At 50.8% G+C, this 23,723-nt stretch overlaps 3 protein-coding genes across 3 annotated transcripts; all 3 read left to right on the top strand.

The window, feature by feature from the left end:
- Positions 1-6,919: 6,919 nt before the first annotated feature.
- Positions 6,920-8,752, top strand: C20H19orf84 (chromosome 20 C19orf84 homolog). The gene is made up of 2 exons (XM_068993277.1): positions 6,920-7,031; positions 7,709-8,752. The coding sequence occupies exons 1-2, from the start codon at positions 6,997-6,999 to the stop codon at positions 8,211-8,213; spliced, it is 540 nt and encodes a 179-aa protein (XP_068849378.1). The 5' UTR covers positions 6,920-6,996; the 3' UTR covers positions 8,214-8,752.
- Positions 8,753-9,684: 932 nt separating this feature from the next.
- On the top strand, positions 9,685-15,816 carry LIM2 (lens intrinsic membrane protein 2). The gene is made up of 4 exons (XM_068992794.1): positions 9,685-9,859; positions 13,898-14,047; positions 15,383-15,517; positions 15,755-15,816. The coding sequence occupies exons 1-4, from the start codon at positions 9,685-9,687 to the stop codon at positions 15,814-15,816; spliced, it is 522 nt and encodes a 173-aa protein (XP_068848895.1).
- A 5,687-nt stretch (positions 15,817-21,503) lies between these two features.
- NKG7 (natural killer cell granule protein 7) lies at positions 21,504-23,005 on the top strand. Its single transcript, XM_068992931.1, has 4 exons — positions 21,504-21,771; positions 21,849-21,995; positions 22,097-22,231; positions 22,393-23,005. Exons 1-4 carry the CDS (start codon positions 21,615-21,617, stop codon positions 22,449-22,451), a joined length of 498 nt encoding a protein of 165 aa, XP_068849032.1. The 5' UTR covers positions 21,504-21,614; the 3' UTR covers positions 22,452-23,005.
- Positions 23,006-23,723: the final 718 nt, after the last annotated feature.

Genomic DNA, 23,723 nt, shown 5'->3' with positions numbered 1-23,723 from the left:
TTTTATGATGCATGGAAATAACTTGAGATTCAAATTTCAGTGTCCCTAAATAAAGCTTTATTGAAGCACAGTCATGCCCATTTTTTTTTTCTGTATTGCCTATGACTGATTTCAGGAAGAATGGAGTTGTTGCCTTGCTAGGCCTAAGAAAGCTAGCCTTCAGTTAGGAAAAGTCTGTTGTTGTTTAGTTGCTTTCCTGGTTCTTCTGCTTCTTCTTTTGGAATGGTAGGCACCTTTAAACAAATTTTTTTTTTTTAATTACAGTATAGTTGGTTTACAATGTTGTGTTAGTTTCAAGTGTAGATCACAGTGATTCAGTTATATATATATATATGTATGGAAAAGAATATGAAAAAGAATACATATACGTATGAGTCACTTTGTTATACAGCAGAAATTAAACACAACATTGTAAATGAACTATATTTGAATAAAATAAAAAAAGACTTTCTAAAGACAATAGAGGACTTGGAGTAACTAAACTTTTATATGACATCTATAAGGTCAAGTTCATATAGCCCTTCAAGTAAGCGTGATTATAACCTATATAAAATAAACTCCTCCAACATATAGTATGATTCTAGTGTTAAGTTTTTAGTGAGTTTTCAATAGATAACTGATGAAAACTTTTTTAAAAAAGGTTATTATGACAAAGAGGCAGCACAAGAGAATTTGGAGGAATGATAAAAACACGCTGGATCTTGTTAGTAGTGACAGTTACACTGCTCTATACATCTGTCAAAACTCGGAACTGCACACCAAAACGAGTGAATTTTACTGTACTTGAAAGAAGGTAAATAATACAAATGCAAAATATTTTGAGTACTTTTTAAAAGATTGTGAGAATTTAAATGATTTAATGCAAGTATCTCAGTGATCTCCCTTTCTGGGGCCCTTCACCTCCAGACTCCCACTGCCACTTTCGCGGACTTTTCTAGCAAACCCTGACTACCAAGCAATCTAAAAAGCAATCATGGAGATTTATCTGGTGGTCCAGTGGCTAAGCCTCCACCCTCCCAATGCAAGGGGCCTAGGTTCCATCCCTGGTCAGAGAACTAGAACCCACATGCTGCACCAAAGATCCCAAACACCACAACTAAGACTCAGCACGGCCAAATAATTTTTCAAAAGAACAATATTTAAAAATCTTAAGGGGAAAAAAAAGTAATCATGAGAGCCATGTAAACCCAGGGGCACTCATTCCAGCACAGACTTCAGCCCACAAATCTGACCCCTTAAACTCAGTCTCACTCCAGTAACCCCTTGCCAAAGCATCCCAACCATTTCTGAGGATAGTGGAAAACCCCAAGACCGGAAGGGCTCCTAAGTTGGAGGCGTTGAACGAGTGGTTAAGGCTCAAGGGAGAGAAGAAGGTGCCCTGCAGGGAGGGAGACTGAAGGAATTTAAGGGAATCCTTGAGTCCTGTGGACTAGGAAGGCTCTGAAGATGGAATCTTGGGACTTTGACAGTCGGAGGCCTGTAGGGGGCAGTGGAAGGAAGAGATTCGTCCTAAGACTGGCTGCGTGCTTAGTTGCTCAGTCCTGTCCTTAGTTGCTCAATCCTGTCCGACTCTTTGCGACCCCAAGCACTAGCCCGCCAGGCTCCACTGTCCACGGAATTTTTCAGGCAAGAATACTGGAGTGGGTTGCCATTTTCTCCTCCAGGGGATCTTCTGGAGCCAGGGATTGAATCCATGGCTCCTGTGTTGGCAAGTGGATTCCTAACCCACTTAAGCCATCAGGAGAGTCCAATGAGCTTCCCTAGAGGACCAAGACTTCCCTCAGCCTGGGGACCCCTCTCCCTTTCTAGCTTCGCTCAGCATCTTCCGGTCTAGGCTGCCACCGCGCCGAGAAGCAGACACGGGACACCGCTAAAGACCAGGGCAAAACCTTCAGTTACAGCCCAGGCGCTGAAAGGAAATAGTCAATCAGAGGGCGAGAGAGACTTGTGCTCAGAAACGTAGCCAATCAAAGAATGAGGGTGTTTTGCCGACTAAGGTCCCTAGTCAAGGCTATGGTTTTTCCAGTAGTCATGTATGGATGTGAGAGTTGGACTGTGAAGAAGGCTGAGCGCCGAAGAATTGATGCTTTTGAACTGTGGTGTTGGAGAAGACTCTTGAGAGTCCCTTGGACTGCAAGGAGATCAAACCAGTCCATTCTGAAGGAGATCAGCCCTGGGATTTCTTTGGAAGGTATGATGCTAAAGCTGAAACTCCAGTACTTTGGCCACCTCATGCGAAGAGTTGACTCATTGGAAAAGACTCTGATGCTGGGAGGGATTGGGGGCAGGAGGAGAAGGGGACGACAGAGGATGAGATGGCTGGATGGCATCACGGACTCGATGGACGTGAGTCTGAGTGAACTCCGGGAGTTGGTGATGGACAGAGAGGCCTGGCGTGCTGCGATTCATGGGGTCGCAAAGAGTCGAACACGACTGAGCGACTGAACTGAACTGAACTGAACTGAACCTTTCTGGGATGCTAGCCTCGCACTGCTTCCGAGCCCCACCTGGATCTGACAGCAGGACGGAGGGGGCCCGGAAACAATGCGAGTTCACCCGCCAATCAGAGATGAGGATGGCGCCTCGCGCTGTCGTGCGTAACAAGGAGTGGGCGGAGCTCAGGCCGATGACTGCCCTTTCCCCCAACAAATCGGAAGCGTCCTTCCCACCCGATGCAGGAGTTGATTGGTCACTTTTCAGAACTTGCCTGTCAATTTTGGAAGCTGGGCGAGGCGTATTGCCTTAAGGACTCAAAAGCCAGCCTCCGCTCTCCTAGCTCCGGGGGGAGGGCCTTAAAGGGCCAGATACTTGGCAAGATTGCCGGGAGAACTATCAATAACCTCAGATATGCAGATGACACCGCCCTTATGGCAGAAAGTGAAGAACTAAAGAGCCTCTTGATGAAAGTGAAAGAGGAGAGTGAAAAAGTTGGCTTAAAGCTCAACATTCAGAAAACTAAGATCATGGCATCTGGTCCCATCACTTCATGGCAAATAGATGGAGAAACAGTGGAAACAGTGGTAGACTTTATTTTCTTGGGCTCCAAAATCATTGCAGATGGTGATTGCAGCCATAAAATTAAAAGATGCTTACTCCTTGGGAGAAAAGTTATGACCAACATGCTGCTGCTGCTAAGTTGCTTCAGTCGTGTCCAACTCTGTGCGACCCTAGACGGCAGCCCACCAGGCTCCCTCGTCCCTGGGATTCTCCAGGCAAGAATACTGAAGTGGGTTGCCATTTCCTCCTCCAGTGCATAAAAGTAAAAAGTGAAAGTGAAGTCGCTCAGTCGTGTCTGACTCCTAGCGACCCCATGGACTGGCAGCCTACCAGGCTCTTCTGTCCATGGGATTTTCCAGGCAAGAGTACTGGAGTGGGTTGCCATTGCCTTCTCCGTATGTCTAACATAGACAGCATATTAAAAAGCAGAGACATTACTTTGCCAACAAAGGTCCGTCTAGTCAAGGCTATGGTTTTTCCAGTAGTCCTGTATGGATGTGAAAGTTGGACTATAAAGAAAGCTCATCGCTGAAGAATTGACGCTTTTGAACTATGGTGTTGGAAAAGACTCTTGAGAGTCCCTTGGACTGCAAGGAGATCCAACCAGTCAATCCTAAAGGAAATTAGTCCTGAATACTCATTGGAAGGACTGATGTTGAAGCTCCAATACTTTGGCCACCTGATGTGAAGAGTTGACTCATTTGAAAAGACCCTGATGCTGGAAAAGATTGAAGGCGGGAGGAGAAGTGGATGACAGAGGATGAGGTGGTTGGATGGCATCACGGACTCAATGGACATGAGTTTGAGTAAACTCCAGGAGTTGGTGATGGACAGGGAGGCCTGGCGTGATGGGGTCAAGAAGAGTTGGAAACGACTGAGGGAATGAACTGACTGACTTGGTAAGTGACAAGGTCAGACCCTGATCACAGAAATAGGAGGACCCATTATGGAACAAAACCAGAAGCAGTGCTGTTACACTGGGACTGAGTTTTATGTTTCGGAAAAACAGACTTAGCCTGTTCTAGGGCAAGAGCTAGTAAGAAGCAGAGTGAGGATTCAAACTGTCATTTCGAAGCCCTGTTCAACAAAAGCTTCTTCTTTGGGATAGACTGTAACCGGATTAATGAGACCTGAATGTTAATCATAGCTGCCAGAAAAGCCAGCTTGATAAAATCTTTTCGATTCCAGCCACCTGGCCTTTGCTCGCACCATTTTTTCTACCTCCATTCACCCTAGACCTAGCCCAAAGTCCCCTCCTGTAAAAACAAGCAAACAAAAAACCCTCCCCTACCTTCTTCTCCAGCCTCTAGCAGGTGAGCAACTGTTCTCCTGGCCCCCGACTTGACCCTCCACCTCTTGGCCTCCAGGCTACATTTAACCCACTTCCGGCTCTCATTGTCCTGTCCCTCCCAGTGTCCCAATCACCCCAGAATGCTACCATGGATTTCACCCTCAAACCTTGAGAGCCCTTGAAGAGCAGCTATTGGTTCTGCATCTACTCTGACTCCCCAGCATGGTGCAGAGTTAGCTCAAGAGAACTTGGAAAGTGAGTTACTCTCCGATTTCTCATCCTCCTTAAAGCGGGATGTTCTGAGCTTTTATAAGAAAATTCATATTGAAAGGCGTCACTCAGGTTGAAAACTTTGCATCATCCTTGATTCCCCATTCCTCACCTCCAGCAGCCCTACAGCAAATCCTGATGGTTCTCCTTCCAAAATACATTGTAAATACACTCACATCTTCCCATTCCCATTAACCGCACCTTCCTTGCGGTGGTCACCACCCTTGCCTATAGGATGACAGCATTCTCCCTAGGCTTCCTGCTTCCAGTCTTATGCCCCACCACAATCCATTCCCCAAACTGCAGGCAAAGAGCTCTTCTTAAAACATAAATTATGTCACACCTCTGCCTGCAAACGTTCAAAGTCATCTCAATGTTCCAGAATTAAAATTTTAAAAATTCCATAGTCTTCAATGCAGCCTTTAAGGTATTATACAATCTAGCTTCTACTTGTGTCTCCATTAAAAGCAGACTCTGGAGGTAGGGTTCAAGTCCCAGTTGTGCTATTTACCTGATCTGTGACCTTAAGTAACTTACTTAGCCTCTCTGAGGCCCAGTTTGAACCTCTGTGAAATGAGGACTAATAAGTTGGAATTACTAATTAAAATAGACCTCTGTGTTATTACTTCCCTGGTAGCAGCAGCTCGGACAGTAAAGCGTCTACCTACAATGCGGGAGACCCAGGTTCAATCCCTGGATTGGGAAGATCCTCTGGAGAAGGAAATGGCAACCCACTCCAGTACTCTTGCCTGGAAAATCCCATGGACAGAGGAGTGTGGTAGGCTACAGTCCATGGGGTCGCAAAGAGCTGGACACAACTGAGCGACTTCACTTTCACTTTCTGTTTTATTAAAAGAAAAAAACTGACTAGTAGTCCTCCAAGCTGTCTAAGTTGGGAAAAACATGGCTGCAAATCAGAGGCGACTGAGATGTGATGATTCAGTGAGACCCTACACTGGATTCTGGAACAGAAAAAAAGAGATATTTGTGTAAAAACTGGGGAAATCCAAATCAAGTCTGGAGTTTTAGTTAAGAGTCATATAAGGGAACTTCCCTTGTGGTCCAGTGGCTAGGACTCAATTCCCAATGTAGGGGACCCTGGTTCGATCCTGGTCGGGGAACTAGATCCCTAAGACCCAGTGCAGTCTAATAAATAACTAAAATAAATATTTTTTAAAAGAGCTATGCTGATTTCTTAGCTGTAACAAATGTTCCACGACCAGGTAAGGAAATAACAAGAATGGAAGCAGGGTGAGTTACAAAGTTATCTTTGTAACTTTTCTGTAAATGTGAAGGTATTCCAAAATTTAAAAAAATATTTTTTAAAAAATAGACCTGTTCATCTCCTAGCTTATTGTTTCCCAGTCCCTCAAACACTATGTTTGTTTCACCCTGAAGGACCTTTGCACCTGCTGGTCTCTCTACCAGGAATACTCAGCTCCCGGGTCGGCTGGTTCCATCCCACAAGTAGTCTTCTCTAACTATCTTAACTAAAATAATCCCTTGTGCATTTGTATCCCTTGTCCTGTCTTTACACTTTCAAAGCCGTCTTTCATGTAGGAAATGTACTATCTGTGCCTTGCGTGTTGCTCACCCAGCCTGTAAGTTTCATAAGTGTGCATCCGCCCAACCTGGTGCCTAGAGTATTGCAGGCACTGGATAATATTTCTTAGATAAATAGATACAAGCATCCCATTGCTTCTCAATAAACTACCACGGTCATCAGCAATAACAATAAGAAACCCTCATTGGCTGAGATGAATTTTAGTCCAGATCACATGTTGACTACTTTATACATGCAATATAGCCTTTAAACCTCACGAGATCCTAGAAGGTAATATTAACCCTGTTTCTCAAAGAGACAGAGCTTAGAATGAAATCCAGCCTCGAAGATTCGCAGCCCAGCTACTAACCCCTCCGCCCCGGGAGCATCCAATGTTCGGATTCCCTTTAATGCCCCTTTAGTCCTAGAGAACACCACTGGCCCCACCCCGACTCCCGCCAGGACGCGGTCCAGGAATACAGATGAAGATAGAGGAGGCTAGAGTCTTCTAGATCTGAGGAAGGAAGAGGCTGGGGGCCCGCACTTCTAGGTCTGAGGGAGCAGTGGGCTCGGGGCCGCGGTCTTTGATCTCGGGGAGGTGGGAGCTGCGACCTGAGACACGTGTAGAAGCCAACCCTCGCACACTTCCGCGCTGCTCAGCACGACCCGCGTGACCCGCGCCTGCGCACCTCGCAAGCCGCGCCCCTCAAGTCACGCTCCGTCCCCGCACGCCCGCACGCCCGCACGCCTGCACGCCTCGCCCCCGCACGCCCCGCAAGCCACGCCCCTTCCCAACAAAGTCCCGCCCACCTCCTCCCAGACCCTTCCCCTCTCTCTGAGCGATGGAGAAATCGATGCGAAGGTGCTAGAAAAGACTTGAAACACCCCCTTAAAGATGGAACAGCAAAAGGAAGAGACTGAGCCTGAGGGGTGAGAGACACGAGACTCCCCGCGGGACGGACAGTGACCCAGAATGAGGAGGGACAGAGAAAATCGGAGAGAGAGTTGAGCAGATCCAGAGAGGGTAGCGGGGGTGGGGCGGGGAAAGCCTCTGGTATCATCACATAGAAACAGAATCTTTGAGGATCTTAGCGACAGAGCTGAGCGAGATTCTGAGAAATAGGGAGAGAGCTAGAAGCAGATATTAATGGAAGAGAAGTTTCTAGCGGGAACCAGGAGAATTGAAGATACTAATAATTGTCTGGGGAAATAATAATAATAATTGACCCCAGGCACTGAACACTTCCCAAACCCAGCCCTTTCAGAGGCACCTTTGATACCACCAGAAGCTCTCTCTTAGTGTGAAAACTTAAGGTTCGAAAGGGGGAAATGATTGGCCCAGACACAGGGGTGAGGAGGGCAGCCTCAAATGGGAACCAGGCTCGGTGGGACGCTGAAGCGCCAGCTGAGCTGTCTGCCTGTCTGTAAAGAGAGACAGGAAGGAACAGAAAAAGAGAGAAAGTAAGGGGCCAGAAGTCAGAGGCAAACGGTCCTGAGGGTGAGAAATGAAAGCCTGGGAGAAGGCAGGAAGCAGCGAGGCTGCGGAAAGGAAAAGCATGTGTAGACTGGGGACATCCCCTGCCTGACCTGTCCTCTTGTCGTTCTAGGAACAATCTGCCGTCCCCCGGGACTGGGTCGTGGCCGCCTCCATCTTTCCCAGCTCTGCCCACTTCTTTCCTGGGTACCCCAGATCCAGCTCACCTGGGGCTCCCCAAGAGCCTGGCCTCTGTGACTGTCCCCGTCCGCCTGGATGCCCTCTCCTACCTGCTGCACAGCGCCCTGATGGGGGCCTACTCACTTCAGCAGTCCTTGCCCTCCTGCCCCTGTGTCCCCCAGGCGTGCTGCACCCAGCCGGGCATTGCCAAGAGGCCACCCAAGGGACGTGGGGGCTGGGACGTCCTGCGCAGGCCAGACCGGTGCCACCGGAGATGGGCACTTCAGAGGGCTCAACAGGCAGAGAGGGGCTGGGCCAGGGGCCGTGGGGCTGGCCCCAGGACCCCGCCGGTGATGCCGCCATCACCAGCACCGCCTGCCCAGGATGGGAAGGACACCCAGGGTCCGGAGCCACCCGTGGAGCCACCACCTGCTGAGGACTGGGAGGCCGAGTACTAAGACCCTGAGGATCCCACACCCCAGATTCTGGAGGGAGCCGTGGAGGTCACCAGGAGAGTTTTCTTGGAGCCCGGGGTGACCCCAGCCCTGCCAGAGATACCCAGGGAACATCGCACTCCCATCCCTCTTCCCTGAAAACCACAGCCTCAGGAGGGGCTCCTGACTTCGAATCCCAAGCCAGGGAAACAACCCTGAACCTCATGCCCAAACCCAAGCTCCTTCCCATCTCTGACAGCATCCCTAACTACAGTGCCAACCTGCGCTTCTCTCCCAACGCCCAGGGACATTTCCAGTCCCCTTCCTAACCCCAAAGCCATTCCCGCCAGCCCCACCCCATGGCCCCAGGCATTCATCCCCTTTTCTGCTCCCATCTCTGCCCTCACCCACCCTCGTAGGCTCGTTCCCAGCTCCCTCATCCCCTTCTTTCTAAAGGCCAGCCTGGCCGTCATCCTTCATTTCACTGAAGCTCCAGCCCCCAGTGCAGCCGTGTCCTCCACCCCAGCCAGCCCCGCCTCATCCTCAACCCCCTTCCTGTCCCAAGCCCCCAGGTGACATGCCCTGTGACCCCACTTGCAGAAAATCCTGTTGTCCCAACATATCCAGGCAACTGCAGCTTGGGTAGGGGGACTGGCTTACACAATAAATGGCTGAGTGTCCCTACATCTTGTGTCTGTGTGTGCTTACGCAGCTCGGGCTAACCCCGTGGGTGCTGGGAGCCAGGCCGGTGAAAGGCTGCCAGGGTGGCTGGGAGGGTCACGGAGAGAGGCCAGTGGGGCCAGGGGCTGCGGAGAGGCAGGGCCTGGATTCCTGCCTCAGCGAATTCCATCTGGGGGCCTCTGCCCGCTGGAAGCTGCTGGGCTGCGGGGCCATTGTGTGGGGAGGCTTAAGGGATTTGACGGGACCCAGGGAGCCGAGAGGCCAGTGACCTGGCCGGGCTCAGTCTGCTCAGAGTGGCCGAGGCAGACGGAGGGCTCGGCAAAATCTGCTGCTCAGGTAGGGACCATGCGTGGCCCCCTCCTCCCCCCAAACGTAGGCGGCTGGGACTGCTTTCTCTCCCCGGGACTTGGTGGGGTCCTAGCCTAGCCCCCTGCTACCTCGGATCTGGGGGTCCAGGCCCCAGCCCTCTCCTTACCCCCAGAGAGTTGGTGCCCCAAGGGGCAGGGAGTGTCCAGCCCCTTCCCAGTTTAGGACCGGGATGTCTAGGCCCCCAGTCTTGGTCTCCCCCAGGACACAAAGGTCTAGGTCCTCAAGCTCTCCTCCCCCAGAGCCAGGGGTCCAGGTGCCCAGTTCTTTGCTCCCACTGGGACCTGATGTCCCAGCCCCCACCCCCTCTCCCCACCCTAGGATTTGGAAGTCTAGGTCCCCAGGTCGTCCTCCTTCAAACCAGGACTCAGATCCCCCAGCCCTCACCTCCCCCAGGACTCAGGAGTCCAGTTCGTGACCCCATTTCTCCCCTCGCCCACAGGTCACCATGTACAGCTTCATGGGAGGCGGCCTCTTCTGTGCCTGGGTGGGGACCATCCTCCTGGTGGTGGCCACGGCGACAGACCACTGGATGCAGTACCGGCTGTCGGGGGCCTTCGCCCACCAGGGCCTGTGGCGATACTGCCTGGGCACCAAGTGCTACCTGCAGACGGAGAGCATCGGTGAGGCTCCGGAACGGGGTCTGGGCTCTGTCTGGGACCAGAGCCTCCCGCAGGGCAGAACCTTATAGCAGAAGGGCTCCCTCCCCCCCGTTTTGCAGTTGGAGAACCTTGTGGTTCAGTGAGGGAAAGTGTCCAGCCCAAGGTCACACAGCAGGGAAGGGACAGAGTTGGGAGTCCAGTATTTTTTTCTGGTACAATTACAGGATGTACTGATTAAGAAGTTAAGGAGAGAGGTGACATTTTCTGGCATGAAATAGAGGTCAGGTAACAGCAGTTGGGGCTGGGGCTGACAAAAGAGCATTTTCTAAATATCTGTTATGTGTCAAGAACTCTTTTCAGTACTAAGAGAATACAGAAGCAACATAGACCCTAAATTTGCTGTGCTAGATGAGGTATTTTTAAATATTTGTTGTGAGCCAAGCCATGTAATACATATGTGTATATATGTGTGTGTGTGTATATGTGTATATAGATGTATAGCGTATATGTTGCTGCTAAGTTGCTTCAGCCCTGTCTGACTCTTTGTGACCCTATTGTCTGTAGCCCACCAGGCTCCTCGTCCATGGGATTTCCCAGGCAAGAATACTGGTGTGGGTTGCCATGCCCTCCTCCAGGGAATCTTCCCAAGCCAGAGACAGAACCTGCGTTTCTTATGTCTCCTGCACTGGCAGCAGGTTCTTTACCACTAGTGGCACCTGGGAAGCCCATAGAGTGTATGCGTTACACTCTATATTGTAAAAATGGGATAAAAACAGTTCTTACAGTAGATGGGCTAATGTGCATGTGTGCTCAGTCGCTCAGTCGGGTCCAACTCTTTGCTACCCCATGGACCATAGCCCACCAGGCTCCTCTGTCCGTGAGATTTCCCCGGCAAGAATACTGGGGTGGGTAGCCATTCCTTTCTCCAGGGGATCTTCCTGGCTCACGGACTGAACCCAGTCTCAAGCACTGCAGGCAGATTTTTTACTATCTGAGCCACTTACAATCTATGTTAGATAATATAAATTATTATAACGTGCTATGTATCTCTGTGTACGTCTTTCCCTATCTCTATATATATTTGTATGTAGGTACAGTCATCCCTCAGTCCCTCAGCATACTCAGAGAATTGTTTCCAGGACCCATAGTGGATACCCAAGCCCCTGGATGCTCAGGTCACATAGTCAGCTCTCTGTATCTGCTGTTCCGCAGCCATGGGTCCATAGCCACAATTCTGCGTCCACGGATTCAACCCCAGATCGTATAGTACTGTGTGTATTTACCGGGGAAAAAATCTGTGTGTAAGTGGACCTGCACAGTTCAACCCTGTGCTGTTCGAGGCTCAAGTGTATATATACACATATATATGGAAGTTGTGAGTGCTCAGTCATGTTCAGCTCTTTAGAACCCCATGGACGGCAGCCCACCAGGTTCCTCTGTCCGTGGGATTCTCCAGGCAAGAATACTGCAGTGGGTTGCCATTGCCTTCTCCAGGGGATGTTCCCAACCCAGGGATCGAACCTGCATCTCTTGCACCTCCTGCACTGGCAGGCTGGCTCTCTACCACTGGGCCACCTGGGAATCTCATACCTGGAGAGAGAGATACATAGAGATACATACTATATGACCTCACATATATTATGTACTATGTTATGTAATATATTAATGATATACAGTGTATCACATGTTCTATATGTATCCAGTGATAACGGTAATAATAATAATAATAACTGGCACGTATTGTTACTGTGCCTTACATGCTATGCTAAGTACTTTGCCTGGATTAACTCCCTTAGTTGTCCCAACAACACTAAGAAGGCAGTTCCTTTGTGTCTATGAATAAGACAGAATACATGACCTTGAAAAACCAATTCTTTTGCAAGGGGAGGGGGTTGGGAGGAGGAGCCCACCTTCCCTGAGCCCTGTAATGTGACAGGCTTGTGACAGGAGATTTCATCTACCCCATCTCACCAAACCTGCCCATTCACTAGAGCAGTAAACTGAGGCAGGGGGGAGCGGAAAAGCTTGCCCTGGGCTACGGGTTTCAGAACCCCATCTGCCAATCATGTATCTTTTTAGGATCCCATGTATCTCATGGGAGGTGGCTCATGGGAAATGTATCTCATGGGAAAAAGGCTCGTGTATCTTTTTCATGTCTGGTTGCGCCCACTGTCACACTTCTACCATTCCTCCTGATTCAGACTGGGAACCACCCCACCTGACCCCCCGCCCTGGGACGGTCCGAGTTTCTTCTCTGTCTTATCGTTGCTGGGAATGGGAAAGAGGGAGGCTGGATGGAGGTCTTCAAGTTCATTTGACATCTTCATGACCCCGAGACTGAGGGCCTCAGGAACAACCTCACCCTGATAGAGTTTTGAGTATTTGTCCAAACAACTGGTTTAACTTGTTCATTCATTGTACGACTGTTGTAATCCAATCACCAAAATTAGAGCAGGAGTCCTGAGCTTGCTTCCCCAGGGCCAAACCCAACCTTAGATGTGTATTCATAACGTTTTTAAAGTTTCCAAAGTCGTCGTCATTGTTCAGTCGCTAAGTCGTGTCCAACTCTTTGTGACCCCATGGACTGCAGCACACCAGGCTTCCTTGTCCTTCACTGTCTCCTGGAGTTTGCTCAGATTCATGTCCACTGAGTCAGTGCAGGGACGCTATATAACCATCTCATCCTCTGCCACCCCCTTCTTTTGCCTTCAGTCTTTCCCAGCCTCAGGGTCTTTTCCAGTGAGTTGGCTTTTCGCATCAGGTGGCCAAAGTATTGGAGTTTCAGCTTTGGCATCAGTCCTTCCAGTGAATATTCAGGGTTGATTTCTTTTAGGACTGACTGGTTTAATCTCCTTGCAGTCCAAGGGACTCTCAAGAGTCTTCTCTAACACCACAATTCAGAGGCATCAATTCTTCAGCATTCAACCTTCTTTATGGTCCAGTTCTCATATCCATATACGGCTATCCATATCCATAGCTTTGACTATACAGACCTTTGTCGGCAAAGAGATGTCTTTGTTTTATAATACACCAGTGTTGAAAAATCTGGAGATTTTACATTAAAATCTGGACTTCTAGCTCTTGTTGAAAATTCCAGTTTTTCAAGCCTTCTCTGGGTTCATGGTCAGCTGGGTATGACCAGCAGGTGACCCCAAGTAGTTAAGACTGAGAGTTTTGAGCTTGACTTTCAACTCTAGTCTCTCTGCTAATGGTGGGACCTTGGGCAAAACACTGAATCTCTCTGAGCCTCTATTCCTTCCTTTACTTGAAAAAAATGGGCAGGAAAACACAGCATAGGACTCTTGGAAGGAATAAATAGGGTCATATAGGAAAAGAGAACCTGGTCCATACTTGATAGTTACCAAGTGGAAGTTGAGATCATGAAGACTGTTCTCAGGGATCTTCATTCATTCAAGATGTTTATTGAACATCCACTATATGCCAGGCACTAGATGCTGGGGATACAGCAGTGAATGAGAAAGCCAGACCCTTGTCCCTACAGAACCGAAAACTCAGTGCAGAGAGTTAGACATCATAAACGAGTTAGAAATAAACAAGTGGGACGTTTTTAGATATGGGCAAGTGGTATGAAGGAAGGGAAAGGGAGCATGAGGCAGAGGGTAGACAGTGAGTAGCAGGGGGATATGGGAAATTGGTATTCATTCATTTACTCATTCATTCATCCAACAAACATTTCTCCAGACTCCTGTTCAAACAAGCCTCTGCTGGGCATGTTTGTGATGGAGAATCAACCAGGTACTTGCCCTCAGGGAGCAATCAGGCTGTCGAGGGAGACAGACATAGAGTCTCAAACCAGAGGAGGGAGTGTTGATGGTGCCTGAGGGGTGAGGGAGTGCTTCCTAGAGGAGGGGATCTGGGAGGTGGGCTTTGGAGGATGCATAGGAGTTTGCCAGGTGAAGAGGGGGGTGTTTGAAGAGCAGTGAAGGAAGAGCTGGGTCAGGGATATGGAGAGGGGGAAGGCATTCCTGCCCCCAAAGGTAGCAGCCTTTCCTCTGAGGGCAGGGGCAGCACAGCAGTGACCGTGGGGTGCTCTTACAGCATACTGGAATGCCACCCGGGCCTTCATGATCCTGTCCTCCCTCTGTGCCACCTCCGGCATCATCATGGGCATCGTGGCCTTTGCTCAGCAGCCCACCTTCACCCGCCTCTCCCGGCCCTTCTCCGCAGGCATCATGTTTTTCGCCTCCAGTGAGTGAACCGCACCCTACACCTACCCCTCTCCCCGACTCCCTGCCCAGCTCCAACCGCACCCATTCCACCCCCAATACTGCGTCCATTCCCCACTGCTCCTCGCTCTCAACTCCACCTGCACCGGAATCCCACCTCCACTCCCAACAACAACTTCATGACTATTTCTAACGCTCGTTGATTCCTATACCACCTAAATGTACTGCCATTCCATTCTGGCACTCATCACCTGGAGCAGGCATCAGACCCCACAGGCTTAAAGACACAGTTCCGAATAAGACTGCCCCTACTTCAGCTGCAAGTGAGGTCCCCAGCCCACTTGCACTTTTGATCTATCAGCTACAGATTCAGGGGTTCCCAGGATCCACTCAGGCTCAAAAATTTGCTGGAACAACCCAGGAAAAGCATAATACTTAAACATTGCAGTTTTATTACCAAGAATACAGCTCAAGACCAGCCAACTAAAGAAATGCATAGAGTGAAAACCTGGAGAGAGTCCTGAACACAGAGTTCCCATGCCCTCTCTCTAGAGTTGGGGCTCATCACCCTACCCTCCAACCCCAGCACATCCATATGTTCGCCAACCAGGAAGCCCCAGTGAGCAGCAGTGGCCTGCGTTTCTTTTGGTTTCATTACAAGGACGTGAATGATTGCATCATGGGCCACCTGACTGAGCTCAATCTCCAGCTCCTTTCTCCTCCCCAGAGGTTGCAGTGATCCCAGGTGGCTCCGTCTCAACCCTCCATCCTACGGTTGGTCTTTCTGGTGACCAGCTCTCACCCTGAGTCATCTCTGCTCGTCAATATAAACTCAGGTGTGATTCGAGAGGCTCGAGAGAAACAAAGACACTCGTATTACTCAGAAAGTTCCAAGGATTTAAGAGTTTCCCTCCCAGGAACCAGAGGCGAAGACCAGTCAGACTCCTTATGACACAACATGACCCCACCCAATCCCTGCCCTTAACCCTACTCCCCATTCATTTTTACTCCTACTTTCAACTCAGCCACCATCCTCACCCTTATCCCTCTCTGCATCCATACCCCCTTCTCAATCTCATTCCAACTCCCATCTCTAAAAGCAAAAAGTTGTGTCCAACTCTTTGCGACTCCATGGAACTGTAGCCCGCCAGGCTCGTCTGTCCATGGGATTCTCCTGGCAAGAATACTGGAGTGGGTAGCCATTCGCTCCTCCGGGGGATCTTCCTGACCCAGGAATCGAACCTGGGTGTGCTGCATGGCAGGCAGATTCTTTATCTTCTGAGTCACCAGGGAAGCCCCATCTCTAAACCCAACTCCATTCCCACGCACATCCCCATCCCCCGCCCTGTCTCTCCAGCCTTTTTCGTCCTGCTGGCCTTGGCCATTTACACTGGAGTCACCGTCAGCTTTCTGGGTCGCCGCTTTGGGGACTGGCGCTTTTCCTGGTCCTACATCCTGGGCTGGGTAGCCCTGCTCATGACCTTCTTTGCAGGTACCGGGTTTGGGGGTGGGAAGGTCAGTGTCTGTGTCCCAGCTGGCAGCACCCAGGAGGCTGAAATGATGGGGAGTCCCAGATGAGGCGCCCAGCTTTGAGCCAGAAGGCAGACTCCAATCCCTGCAGACCATCAGGGAGAAAGCGAATACTGTGTTGGGATCTTGGGCTGGCTGAGGGGGATGGAGGGACGGGAGGGCTTGAGGGCGGGGTCCACTGGGGTCTCTTCTCGTACAGGAATTTTCTACATGTGTGCCTACCGGATGCATGAATGTCGGCGCCTGTCCACTCCCCGCTGAGCCCAAATGTGTGCCCCGACTGCACCTGGAAGTAGAAGTCTGGTCACTGAAGAGGAGGGGACGGGCCTAGAGGCCTGAAATCCTGGTTCCTAGGGGGCGTGAGGGGGCTTGGTCCCTGACCCTGGGTGGGGGCCCCTGACTCCTGTCCCAAGGGGAAGGGAGCAAGACTGGGGCCTGGGGGAGGCAGTTGAGAAGACCTACGACCCCACCCACCAAGGGGTTGTTAGAGAAATGGGATATCCATTAGAGCGGCTTTCTGGAGTCTAATAAAACTGGTTGAAACTACTGAAGTGTGGTCCCTGAGGGCTTGGGGTAGAGAGAAAGAGGCGTGATTGTGGTGAATGGGGCAGGGGTGATTGCATTATACTAGCCCAAGCTGTTCAATTCCTGTAGGGGTGGGCACCAGAATAAACCACACAGGCCCTTGCTACTGGGTTCCACTTCTTTAATTTTTTGGCCACACCAGGCAGCTTGTAGGAGCTTCCCAGGTGGCATTAGTGGGAAAGAACCCACCTGCCAATGCAGGAGACCTAGGAGACGCAGGTTTGATCCCTGGGTTGGGAAGATCCCCTGGAGGAGGGCATGGCAACCCATGCCAGTATTCTTGTCTGGAAAATCCCACAGACAGAGGAGTCTGGTGTGCTACAGTCCATAGGGTCAAAAAGAGTGGGACATGACTGAAATGACTTAGCACACAGGCGTGAGGGCAGCTTGTGGGTCTTAGTTCCCCAACCAGGCATGGAACCCAGGTCCCCTGCAGTGGAAGCGTGGAGTTCTAACCACAGGGTGACTGCCAGGGAATTTCCTAGGCTCACAACTGCTAGGAAGCTGATGTGTGTAAATCCGATTTTTTTTTTTTTTGGCTGCACCAGGTCTTAGTTGCAGCATTCTGGGTCTAGTTCCCTCCTCAGGGATGGAACCTGGGCTCCCTGCCTTGGGAGCATGGAATCTTCACCACTGGACCACTAGAGAGGTCCCTGTATGTTCCGATGTGTGTGTGTGTGTTTTCCCCACATCACCAAGCAATTAATTCAATTCAGATACAATCTACCTGAAGAAACTGACAGATCACACAGGTTAAACACAGCTCTGTAAGACCACCCCCAACTGCAGACAGCAGTCACATGTCCAGGTTGCCACCTGTGCTTCTGAAGGACTAGAAATAGATGAGAGGTCCCCACGGCCCCCTGATAGGGTTCGATTCATTTGCAGCTCACAGAACTCAGAGAAACATTGTACTTACTAGGTCACCAGTGTGTTATAAAAGAATCTAACTCAGAACATCCGGATGGAAGGGATGCCCAGGGCAATGTAAGCGGGAAGGGGCCTGAAATGTCCATGCTTTCTCCAAATAGGTCACTCTTCCCACCAAAATCACAAGTTCACCAAACTCAGAAGCTCTCTGAACCCTCTCCTTTTGGGTTGTTATGGAGGCTTCATTACACAATTATGATTGAGAACATCATTGGCCATTGGTGACTGAGTTCAATCTCCAACTTCTCTTTCCTCCCAGGAGGTCAGGTGTTGGGACTGCAAGTTCTGACCCTCTAACGGAGTACTTGGTCCCCCTGGCAACCAGCCCCCTCCCTTTGGTTAAGGAGGGGTGGTCCCAAAGTCAGCACATTAATATAACATGAGACACCTTGATTGCCCTCACAATTTAGGAAATTTTAGACTTTAAACATCTGGATGCCAGAAAGTTGAAAGTGAAAGTGTTAGTCACTCAGTGGTATTCGACTCTTTGTCACCCCATGGACTGTAGCTCGCCAGACTCCTCTGTCCATGGGATTTCCCAGGCAAGAATACTGGAGTGGGTAGGCATTCGCTTCTCCAGGGAATCTTTCCAACCCAAAGGCTGAGCCCAGGTCTCCCACATTGCAGGCAGATTCTTTACCATCTGAGCCACCAGAACTTACCTCTTTTTTCTGGATGCCAGAAGTGGGGACAAAGACCCCACTTATATATACTTTATATACTTATAAATCACAATATCACAAGAGGATAATAAGATAAATGACAACAGCTGTGGGACTTTCCTGGTGGTGCAGTGGTTAAGACTCTGAGCTTCCAATGCAGGGGGCCTGAGTTCAATCCCTGGTGGGGGAACTAAGATCCCACATGCTGCATAGCATAGCCAAAAAAAAAAAAAAAAATCTGTGAAAAAAACAATTTCCTTGCTTACTCCAGTTGGTTCTCCCAACTTCCTGTCTCTCCCTGGATGAGCCCTTCCAAGAATAAACACTAGAAGTCTGACCTGCACCTCCTCCTGCAGCTGCCTTTTCATCCATCTTTCATGACACTGACCTTAAACTTCTCTTCATTCACTCATTCATTAGTTCACTCAACAAACTCATGCCTACTGCCATGAGATTTACTAATGCTTATCATAAAACAATAAGACTGTTTAGAAAGCTAGTTCCAATAATAAGAATATTTATTGCAGCCTATGTTAGGAACTGTTATATTAATAGAGGCTTACTCTCTAGACATATTTATTAGGCCCTCCTCAAATAACAATAATACTGTATTTATAGAGGCTTCCTCTAGTAATTATAGCAATTGAAGTCTTCCTCTTTTCCTCTTTAGAATATATGCTGCCAAAGCAAGCACAAAGTCTTCTTTAATTATAATTTATTGAAGCCTATTTAAGTAGAAATATTTACTGAGACTTACTCCAGGAATTTATAGGGGCTGAAAGCTATGGTTTTTCCAATAGTTGTGTACGGATGTGAGAGCTGGACCAGAAAGAAAACTAAGCGCCGAAGAATTGATGCTTTCCAACTGTGGTGCTGGAGAAGGCTCTTGAGAGTCCCTTGGACTGCAAGATCAAACCAGTCCATCCTAAAGGAAATCAACCCTGAATATTCATTCGAAAGACTGATGATGAAGCTGAAGCTCCAATACTCTGGCCACCTAATTCTAAGAGCTGACTTATGGGAAAAGATCCTGATGCTGGGAAAGATTGAGGGCAAAACGAGAAGGGGGGCAACAGTGGATGAGATGGTTAGATGGCATCATTGACTCAATGGACATGAGTTTGAATAAACTCTGAGAGTTGGCGATGGACAGGGAAGCCTGGTGTGCAGCAGCTCATGGGGTCGCAAAGAGTTGGACATGAGTTAGCAACTGAACAACGACGACTCTAGTAATAACAATAATGTTATAACTTCAGACTTACAGCTCCAACTACTACTTGCTCAACATTCCCACTTGAAGAAGCATCTCAATGTTCACATGTTGGTCTAAAGCTGAGCTCCTGATCTCTCTCATACCCCACATCTGCTCCTACCAACATCTCCCCAAACGAGTGCAGGCTCAGTACACATGGACTTCGTTGCTCCGTGACACGTGGGATCTTCCCAGACCAGGGATTGAACTCACATCCCCTACACTGGCAGGTGGATTCCCATTCACTGTGCCACCGGGGAAGTCCTATTTTTAGTCTTTTGAGGAACCTCCATACTGTTCTCCATAGTGGGTGTACCAATTTACATTCCCACCAACAGCGTAAGAGGGTTCCTTTTTCTCTGCACCTTCTGCAGCTTTGTTTTTAGACTTTTAAAGGAATTTTTATTAAAACATGATTCATATCTTGTCCCCGTTGTGCTCTAAGTCCTCCAGTGGCTTGGACCTGGAGGTAGGATGAAGGTAAAAATGGAGGAGTGTGTGGATTGAGGTAGGAATTACTGGGGTTGGGGAGAGGCATGAAGAAGGAAGTATGGGTGGAACCGGTGTAGGTATAGAAATGAGAAGAGGGTTAAATGTGAGGGTGGATTTGGGTTTGGGGATGGGGTTGAGATTGGGGTTGGGTTTAAGATTAAGAAAGTGGTTAGATGGGAGGAGAGGGTTGGGGTTAAACTCAGGGGTTTAATATGGGCTGTGTTTGGGCATCAGGTTGAATGTAGAGTTGGGTTTGGGAACAGGAATGGGGTTATGTTTGGGGTTTGAGATGGGGTTGAATTTGGGGTTGGAGTGGAAATTTGGGATTGAAACTGGGGTTAAGGATGGGATTGAGGGAATTTCCTGGTGGTCCAGTGGTTAGGATTCAGGGACCTGGGTTCAGTCCCTGGTCAGGGAACTAAGATCCTGCAACCCTCAGGGTGCAGCCAAAAAGAAAAGATGAGTTTGGGGTTGGGTTTGGGAGTGAGAATGGTGTTGGAGGATAGGAATGGGGCTCAAAATGGGATTGGAGCTGTGGTCAGGATGAGGTTGGGCTTGGGATGGGGTCGAGATCACAGAGGAGGACATTTCCCTGGTGGTCCAGTGGTTAGGACTCTACTCTCACTGCCAGGGGCCCGGGTTCAGTCCCTGATTGGGGAACTAAGATCCCACAAACCATTTAGTGAGGCCAAAAGAGAAAATAGGAGAGAGGTGGTGGGGAGAAAAAGGAAAAACAGAAGATCACAGATGGGTTCCGAGCATGTGATCATCACATGCCCTCAGCCCAGACTTCCTGAAGCCTGTCCAGCTGCTCCTCACAGGAGCCGGGTCCATCACCGCTTTCGAGATGGTGCCCCAGCTGTCCATGACCAGGATCTCCTTCCAGGAGCCTATCCTCCCAAGCGTGTTCTCAGGAGTGACCAGTTGCCCAGGTGGTGAGGATCTAGATGGGGGCCAAACTCTGCAAACTGGAGTCTCCAGCCAAGGAAGAGGGCCGGCCTCCTGCAGCCACTCTCGTTCTCCCCTTCGCCGGCTGTCCTGGGACTGTCAGCTCAGTTCCTCTTCGGGACAGCAGTCCTGTTCCAGGTCACTCCTGCTTCACAGAGATAGGGTTAGGGTCTGCGCCTCCCCGCTGGGCCGTGACACCTTCCCCTTGTGCCTGAGGTGGGGCCCAGAGCCTGACGCTGGTTGAGGTGAGGAGAGCCGGAAAGTCTTGCCCTGACATCGTTTACCCATCCCCCCTCTCCCCCAACCACAGAAACCCCAATCCCAGCGATGAAGCCCACCGGGCTGAACGCCTTACCCTCGGCCGAACTGTTTGTGAACTCATTTGTATCAGGATGTGGGCACGTCTTCCCCTCTGCAAACTTTCAGAACTGTGGTCACTGTCTACCTTCCCCTCCGGCACAAGCTCCAAGCAAGGAGCTGGGAGTCTGAGTTCAGCACCTGGAGTCTAGGCTTCTAGCACCTTCCTCATGCAGCTCCCAGCATCCTTGCCAACTGCCCCCTCTCTTTTTTCAGAGACCCTAGAATTAGGGGCCCCCACCTCCCAGAACGGAAAATTGCAGAATTACAGGAAAGCATGATGCATTCCCCCAACTGTCTCCCTCTAGTCACACCTCCCCTCCCATCTAACTCACACCCCAGCCTCATTCACCGCATGCCCCCTCTGCTCACTCCTCTACCCACCCCCCATCTCTTTCTCTCACCTTTTCCAGGAAGCCCCTCTGGTGCGGAGGCCCCCAAGGGCAGCATGTAGAGAGGCTTCTGTGGAGACAGACAAGTTCCAAACCAGTGACAATGCGACATCTTCAGGGCCAACCCCCGCCGCCACCGTCCAGGGCGAGGGAAACCTCAGAGAGGGGCGGGGTTGGGGGGACGGGTGTCGATGCAAGCCAGGAAGGCAGGGTGTGTCACACAGAGCAGCTGCCCAGGACAGGCTGAGACCAAACGGGCCTGACGTTGAGGAGCAAAGACCACCCCCCAGCCGCCCCTAGCGCTTGCTGGTTTCTCTTTCTTGAGTCCTCTGAATCTGGGGCGGAGGGGGAACAGACTTCCTCCTCTCTCAGAGACCCAGGAGGCTAGATCAGCAGCCTTGTCATTGCCACCCGGGACCCAGGAACCCAGACTTCACCCCCATGGAGCCCTGCCGGTCCCTGGCCCTCCTCACCAGCTCCCTGGGCCTGGTGTCCCTCTTAGTGGCTCTGAGCACGAATTTCTGGTTTGCAGCCCAGGGGCCCAAGTCTACATCTCACTCAGGCCTCTGGCCCAGCAAGGATCAAGTCTCAGTAGCAGGTAAGGGCTGGGGGTGTGGTCTTGGTGCGGGGAAAAGCCTGCGGGGACGGGCAGTCAGAGGTCCCATTTCCAAGCAGGCTACATCCACGTGACGCAGAGCTTCTGCATCCTGGCCGTCCTGTGGGGCCTGATCTCCACGGCCTTTCTGGTCATGTCTTGCATCCCTTCGCTGTCTGCCCCCGGACGCGGCCCCATTGTCTCCACCTTCATGGCCTTTGCTGGAGGTGAGGACTCCGTGCTGGGCTTGGGGGCCGGGGAGGAGGGGTGCTGAGGAGGAGGAGCTGCTACAGGGGGGCTGAGCCGACCCTCATGTCTCCATCCCCAGCCCTGTCCCTGATAGTGGCCATGACGGTCTATACCATTGAGCGGTGGAACCAGCCTGGAAACCCCCAGGTCCAGAGCTTCTTCTCATGGTCCTTCTACCTGGGCTGGGTTTCAACACTCCTCTTTCTCTGTACAGGTGATTGTGATTGCTGCCTGGGGAGTTCCGGGGCTGGCTTGAGGGGCTGGCTGGGGCTGGGGTGGGGGCTGGCTGGGGGAGGGGCGCTGGGGATGGGGCTGGCTGGGGGCTCTGAGGGAGCAGGAGAGGAGCAAGTATCTAACTTTTCTCTGCTACCCCAGGTGGCCTGAGTCTGGGCGCTCACTGCACAACCCACCGGCCTGGCTATGAGGCCATGTGAACCGCAGGATGGCCTTAGAGCTCTATTCTCTGAAGGCATCATCAGGAATCCTGAAAGCAACAGCTGGCTCTCCTTCCAGCCAGCCTGCCCTGACTCCCAGCCTCCACAAGCTTCTTCCTTTGTAGCTTCATTCATTCAACAAAAATTTGCCGGGATCTGGTTATTCAAAGGGTCATGCAGCTACGATGACATAAACTGATGACATGCCAGCTCCATGGTGGGTGACGCTGGGCACCCAGAGGGGAGTCAGTCCTGCCACCCGCCCTGCCCTTCAGGAGCTCCTACCCAGTGTGGGGACCAGTCTAGGCTTGGACATGACCCTAGGGCCCTTGTTGTCTCTCTTCTTTGTCCTTCCATCTCTTTTCTTCCCTGTGTCTTTTATTTTTTTTCCTTTTTGGCTGCATGGCATGCAAACTTCCTGGACCAGGGATTGAACCTGCTCCCCCTGGAGTGGAAGCACAGAGTCTTAACCCCTGGGCCAACAGGGAAGTCTTCCTTGTACCTTCCTCCTTTTAGTTCTTGTCTTTTGGCTCCCTCTCTGATTTAGTCACCCTGGCGTTCATCCTTAGTCCTTGTTCATTTCATTAATAAATTCACTCCTTCGGCTGGCTTTTCCTGAGTGCATCCTTTCTGCTGGGGCCTTCCACCGTAGATGCTGAGGTGACTGAGACTGGGCCCTGCCTGCCAGGGGCTCCAAGTCCCACGGGGACAGGCAGAGCCCAGGGCTGGTATTGCAGGAGCACTGGCTGTGTCTGGGGGAGAGGTGGGATGTGGGGGGGAGCTTTCTGGGGAGAATGTGTTTAGGAACTTCTCCAGGGCCGAGGAAAGGTAATGCCGGCAGAGGGACCCCAAAGTGGAGGGTGGAGAGGCTGGGAGTTCTCACAAGGTGGGGAACAGCACTTTGTGGCCCACTGTTGAATGTGAGGGGGTGACAGGAAATGAGGATGGGTGAGAAGTAGCACCTCTAACCCCACAACTGACTCTCTTGAGGGTGATGGGGAGCTAAGGGTGGAGCAGGGGAGGGACGGCAGCTGGTTTGGGTGCCAGAAAGCCCCCCACTCTGCACCCTCTGGAGGCCAGAAGGGGATAGAAAAAAGACTGCAATCCAACAGGAGGGACACGAGACATTACAAGGTTGCACTGGGGCCAGGGCATGAGAAGGAAAGGAGGAGCCAGAAAGATTCGGGGCGGGGGGAGGGACTTCCCTGGTGGAGAAGTGGACAGGAATCCGCCTGCCAGTATAGGGGACACAGGTTCGATCCCTGGTCCAGG

The sequence above is a fragment of the Capricornis sumatraensis genome, chromosome 20 (assembly GCF_032405125.1).
Source record: "Capricornis sumatraensis isolate serow.1 chromosome 20, serow.2, whole genome shotgun sequence".
NCBI classification, from domain to species: domain Eukaryota; kingdom Metazoa; phylum Chordata; class Mammalia; order Artiodactyla; family Bovidae; genus Capricornis; species Capricornis sumatraensis.
The sequence above is the reverse complement of the archived record's forward strand: the minus strand, read 5'-3'. Positions and strand labels throughout refer to the sequence as shown.